Genomic DNA, 6,511 nt, shown 5'->3' with positions numbered 1-6,511 from the left:
AGGGTTGCGATCCGTTGCCGGACACGAAAAAAGACAAAAAGAAAAAAAAAAAAAAAGAAACCAACTTACAAAGTAACAACTGTCCCAAGTGAACACAGCAGCAGTTAAGAGAAAAAAAGACCCGCGGATGAGTAGAGTAAGAAATAATAATGAAATCAACAGATGAGCTGTCAGGACTGCATAATATCAAAAATACATTACAGACCTCACTTTGATCATCTATCCTATCCTGGGACTTTTTAGATGTCCTCTTCTGCCCTTAGCAAACAAACAATCATAACTCCACAGAGGAAAGAACAGAGAGGATAGGGAAGAGAAGAAACTATACACTAGGACTCATGGAGCACTACTTACATACAAGTGGAAGAGGCAGGCAGCGTGGAGGGAGAGGAAAAATCGGCGCTGTGGTGCTGGCTGCAACTTGAGGAGTGGGGAGCTCTCTCGCATGTCGGAACCGTAATTGATTTGTCTGATCTACCAGAACAACAGTAAGCCATGCACCAGCCTCATTTTATTGCCTGTTTTACACTCTGTATCTGCAGGAGATTGTATTTATTACAGAGCAGGCTACAGCAAAAACAATAATAAACCTAAGATAAAAAACAGCCTTATATTCTACTGACACGCACATTCCAACTTTTTCTACACTGGTGAGGGAGGGAGTTGAGACAGGATCAGGGAAAACCAAAACCTACTAATAATGAAAACATGCATGTAGGAAGTGAAGCAGTCACTACAGAACCACCCTCCAAATCAAATCAGATCTAGTCCCAAGTCAGTCAACTTGATCCTGGCCTGAAAAGAAACCAGATTTATTACAGAAATGACAATAATGGCTGGTAGTTGGTACAGCCCACTTCCTATACCTTGAAAAATTAGAAATAAAGGAAATTAGTAACTTCTTCAGGATATAAGTTACCAGCTTATTGGTAAGTACCTTAGTGGTTACCCTGAAAATAGGTGCAGAAGATGCAGATGGGCCCTAGAAAATAGGGGTTCATTCAGCTGGCATTACACGCAGATGCTCTGTCCATCTCATGGAAAACACAAATGTCAGAAATCATCTGTATCAACAAACAAACAAAAAGGCCTGTTTGTTTGGCCACAGCAGAGTCCAGTGTGTCACCTGCTACAGTGGGCCGTCCACTTCCACCGCTGTGCTTGGATTACTTACTTCCCACCCCACGCAGTCAGCCAAGCAGGTCTTGCACTTGCTAAATTTCCATCCAAAAGCATTTTCAAGTACTCTGAATGCTTACTTACCGATGAGATCATTTTTGAAAACGTAAGAGAAGAGACATGGAGAATGGGTGGAAACTCAACTATTTAAAGTCAAGGCAGTTAACCCTAGAACAAAATTACAGGTTATTTGCCTCACACATCATGATATAACCTCTTCCATCAAGCACATTTCTTGATTGTGTCTAGGACACAAGGTGTGTGCTTATGCCTGTTTATTTTATTTCTTCAAGGATGTGTATTGGAGTGTAGAGGAGGGTGGTGAGAGATATTATGCAATACCAGTTTATAGTAAATTATTTTGGCAGCATTTTGTGCACACTGTCAGCTCAACAAAAACCTCCAATTGTCATAGCCTGCAACAAAGAGGGGGATCAATCTGGGGCAGTGGGGAACTCAGTTAAATATTAAAAAAAAGATTAAGAAACCTTTATGAAACCATTATATATGTGTATATTACATTGCCTTTATTCCAGGTGTTTATTTTTCATCAGGCTATAAGCTGTTTTCCTGTCTGGCCCCGCATGCCTACCTGTCCTAAAGACATTAAAATCCGCCAGCATGATTCAGGATGCAGAAAACCCATATATTCCACTTACATGGCACGAGGGCACCCAACATACACACACACACACACACTTAACACTGTGATGGAAAAAAGGGAAGGTTAGAAGAGGGGAAAGACAACATTTCTCTGTTACAGAGAGCACACAAAAAAATGGCAATCTTAGCTGAATAATTTGTGATTCAGGTAGACAAGGTCATATACGACATCCATTTAAATTGAATAGCTTTTTCACTTTCAGTCTTCCACTTGCTCAAGCTTTCCTCTTTTATTTATGTGGTAACTGAGGGAAATTTAACTGGCATATATTTTTAAGTAACTAAAGAGCAAAGCAATCCTCCAATATCCAGACAGAAAAGAAAATACAGGCAGGTATGAAACTGGGCTACAGTTTAAGGGGGAGCTGGCAGGGTAGATAGATAAATAAACAAATAAAGACAAATTCCACAAGACCTATTGCTACCAACAACAAAAACAAAGGCTTAAGAAACACCAGAAAGCATCAAGGTAGGAGGCAGCACACGGCAGCCATGAAGATGTTTAGGACACTACACCTGGAAGTGCTGATAGGACAGCCCTTAGGCAGGTACACCTTTACCTCAAAAACCTCCTTAGGACTCCACATCACTGCCAGTGGGGAATCAGAGCTAGAACACGCACTCAGCAGGCCAAAAGAGAACATCTATCCCCAAGGTTTAATTCAGTTGCTGGAAGGCCCTGGAGTATGAGTCTAAGACAAGCTTTTGGATGGGCATGTTTGGCCTTCATGTAGAGGAGCTCCATTATGTTTTCCAAAACAGGTATCTATAACATTTTTTTTCTTGCACCCGAACAGCTAAAAAATTGCCCTTTGATTACTCCAACATCTTCCCCAAGGGAACAATATTAAGGAAAATATTGTTGAAAATGATATAACATATACATATAGAAATTAATAATATTTATGCAAAGAATGACTCAGCAGGATAAGCCACAAAGAAAATAGGCCAAATAATATAGCACTGGGAGAGTCACACCTGTTAACAATGAACTGTAGCAGATACACCATGGTTACTTATTGCTCAAAGGTTATTAGCAACAGGTTTCTGGGCTTCTCAGGGAAGCCACAAAGAAAATAGGCCAAATAATATAGCACTGGGAGAGTCACACCTGTTAACAATGAGCTGTAGCAGATACACCATGGTTACTTATTGCTCAAAGGTTATTAGCAACAGGTTTCTGGGCTTCTCAGGATCCTAAGCCACAAAGAATGCTTATCACCATATCTCACCCACTTAACAGAGGACTCAACTTCCTGACTAAAGTCCAATTAATATGATGTATAGGTAACACTGTTTATCCTGTAATCTGCAGTTACTGGCAATAGAGAAAGAAAAGCTCACCAGAGTCCCATTGCTTAAAATGAACAGGGTACCACTACAACTAGGCAGGGGTGAGCTGGCCGGACACATTTGTAATAAGCAATTGCCAGGAACAATAGAAAAAGGGAACAAAATGTAACAGGAAGATTCATCACTGCTATGGGCTAGGCTGAGCTCTAGAAGTTTTTGTTTATACTATCATTTTTTCTTTGTGCCCAAGGCAAATTCCCTGAGAGTTCAAGCTAAGATTTCCTAGCCCTTCCTCTCTTCATCTCCTCTGTGCTATGAAGTCCTTCCTACGCATGGCACCAGACCTGATCCCCTCTGTAACCAGTTGACTATGAGAGTTAAAATGGATGGTGCATCTTAGGAACACAGGGTGCCTTCCCTGGCAACCTGATCAAAATCAACACTTGCACCACTCACTATCCCCTTGGCCAGTTTTATTTCTCTTCACAAAAGTTGTCGCTACCTGACATTGCAATTGTCTCCCTTTCCCACTTGAACGTAGAGACTTTATCAGTTCTGTTCCTTGTTATATTCTCAGTGCTTAGAGCAATTCCTGGCATACAGTAGGTATTCAATAAGTACTTGTTGAATAAAAGAATAAACCTGCTCAACTAACAAAGGGATCTATTTTGGCAAAAGAGATCCTAAATGTGCAAGAGTAAAGTCCTTATTACTAAAGAATCAGTTGAACACAGCCTTTTGGGAATTCAGAAGTGTTTGCATCTCAATTCTTCTATATTATCTATATCTCTCTTTTTTTTTTCTTTTGGCAGCAGCAGGATCCAAACCCTTGACCCTTGGTGTTATAAATATTATGTATATCTCTTGTCTCAAAGGATGTTCACACATTTCTCCATTCTTTCCCATTTACAGACAAGCAGAAGAAAGAGAATTCATGAGTAAATCATGATTAAATCCTACATTTGTCCTAAAATCTATACTTGACCTTCAATCACAAAGACTTCCCACTCATAGTGAGAATTAAACTGGGATTTAAAAAAGAGGTAATTTTACTTTCACACAACTGGGAAGAAGTGTCTTCTAAAGACATAATAATTAAAAATGAAAGAGCAACATAGAGGCAGTTCAGGTAAAGAAATAAAATGAGGTTTTGAATTATGCTTTTCCAAAATATAAAACAAGATCCCTATAGATGGCTAAGTAGATGCCTGGGGAAAATTCACATTCGGTGCCTGAAATGGAGCAAGCTGTAGAAAACATATAAGCTGAAGTCCTATGTGGATAAGCAAACATATTCTTGGAGCCTCTGAGCCACACAGCTCGATTCAGACACCCGACTCACCCCAGATATGTCCGCCACACGGTGGATAGGCACTTCCTTCTTGCTATGCAATCCTTTGCCGTTCTTAATAGCTCTGTAAAGGAATAAGAGAAAAGCCAATCAAAATTAAAATCACAGTGGGGAGGAGTAGAAGGGTGGGAAAATGGGGAGAGAAGCTAGGGTTCTTAAATTGGGGATGTGTCACTATATAAGTGACATGTACACTGCTGAGTAACCATTGTGCAAGAGGACTTGGTGGAGGGAGAATAAAAGACTGTTCTTCCCCTTTATAAACCCAGTTACCAGAATTTGGCTGCCAGTTTCGGCTAACAGTGTGCCTGGTAATCAGGGAGTTCCCTTGTTTCCAAATTAAAGGCATTGTTTCAGGACAAAAGAAGAATCAGTTTGGAAGAGCACACTACTAAGAAACAGAAGTAATAATGTTTCCTTTAAGTGTTTAATCACATGAAACATTTTAAATGCAAAGTATGCAGCTAGTGTTCCAATTCTAATGGAAATAAGTTTCTTCCAGGTAAAAAGATAAGTTGCCCTCAATGAAGCAATATTCTACAGAAAAGTCATTTAACAGTACAGAAAAAAATTAGCCAGTGCTATATAACTGACATTAATTCTCATTTCCAATCAGTCTCAGGTTGTAATAACAGGAGATTTGACAGGGTACTCTGGGACTGCCACACATTTGACCATGGGTTAGTTTGTTCCAATCTCCCCTTTTATCTCCTAATCCTTTGAGTGGTAACTTCAGGGACAGAAGCCTAAGCATCACTGGGTATGATCACTGGTATAACAATGAAGGAATAAAGGCTGATTGGTAAATCTCTAAGTCCCTACACTACTAGGTAAGCCTTTCTGTGTACTGCCAGCCTACAGACCTCAGCAGGGAAGAGTTTTGAGTTTTGGATACAGAAACAGAGACTCAAGAATGTTCCCACACTGTGGACGAGCATTGTTAGGGTTTCTGAATTCCAGAGAAAGTATAGAGAAAGCTGCCCAGCCCAGCCCAGACCAGGGCCCTCATACTAGCAACCACATTTCTACTTTCCTCCCACTCAGACTCTCACTCAAGCACCAGGAATAAAGGACACTGCTCTGCAGGGGTTACTTTCGGGGTCCTCACTTTCTAAACCAAACCCACATAAACCAAATTGGGTGGGTATTGTTCAGTGCAAAGTAGAACAGTCCTATTTCTTACAACTTGGACTTTTAATCATCCACCCGAGCCCATTCCTGCATCCTGGGGGATCTGTCTCTCACTCAATTGATTTGAAATGCTTTTGGTTCAGAAACAACAAAAAAACAAACTGAAGCTTTCCTTACTATCTAGTTTCAATTCCATGACAAAGGTAAGAAACAAAATTCTATGATGAGGGTAAGTACAGAATTAACAAAAAGAACAAAAAATCATACACTCAGATCTGAAATGCTCACTGAAACAAAGCATTTCCAAGTTCCTTGAATCCCATGCCTCCTTCTGAATTTGAATCAAGGGCTTCAGCTTTAGAAATTGCTAATGATTTAGGCTACTTCCCCTTACAATTGAGTCTAGTGATTTATCATTTAGGGATCCTGTTCATGGTCACTGACCAAGGCTGATTCTCCCTGACCCCTTGGGATTTGTGAACTAACAGTAGAAGAACTGAGGATGGTTTGTATAAGAAACTAACGGCTAGAAGCCAACTAACTAATGATCCAACTCTTCTAACTCCCTGAGCCCTGCTACATTTAGCCCATGTTCCTATTTCTACAACCTCCTCTGCTACCAACAGGCTCCCCTATTTTGCCACCGTAAACTTGAAGGAGCAGCCTTAGAACAAAGCCTCCATGAGGCAAGACAAGCTTACTCACACCCAGCCTGTACCTCATCCCCTTCAAGGCAAGGCCTGCTAAGCTTTCTGCAGGTCCTCTGGGGCACAAAATGCCTGCAGCCTTATCCTCTAACAAGGACAATCAAAATAAATGGATCTGCCCTCTAAACAGACAGGTTCATGTTAGAGTACTGCTGAACTTGAGGCCTTTCCTGGGGGCTAGAGAGCA

The 6,511-nt window shown here is 40.7% G+C and overlaps 1 protein-coding gene across 1 annotated transcript in view; it reads right to left on the bottom strand.

Annotated features, from left to right (window-relative positions):
• LOC103591265 (staphylococcal nuclease domain-containing protein 1) overlaps window positions 1-6,511 on the bottom strand; it is a 354,022-nt gene that overhangs the window by 175,175 nt on the left and 172,336 nt on the right. The window contains exon 5 of the mRNA XM_008573683.1: window positions 4,478-4,550. Within this exon, the coding sequence (XP_008571905.1) occupies window positions 4,478-4,550 (73 nt within the window). The remainder of the gene's footprint in view (window positions 1-4,477; window positions 4,551-6,511) is intronic.

This window comes from Galeopterus variegatus, unplaced genomic scaffold, assembly GCF_000696425.1.
Source record: "Galeopterus variegatus unplaced genomic scaffold, G_variegatus-3.0.2 Scaffold954, whole genome shotgun sequence".
Lineage (NCBI taxonomy): Eukaryota > Metazoa > Chordata > Mammalia > Dermoptera > Cynocephalidae > Galeopterus > Galeopterus variegatus.
The sequence above is the reverse complement of the archived record's forward strand: the minus strand, read 5'-3'. Positions and strand labels throughout refer to the sequence as shown.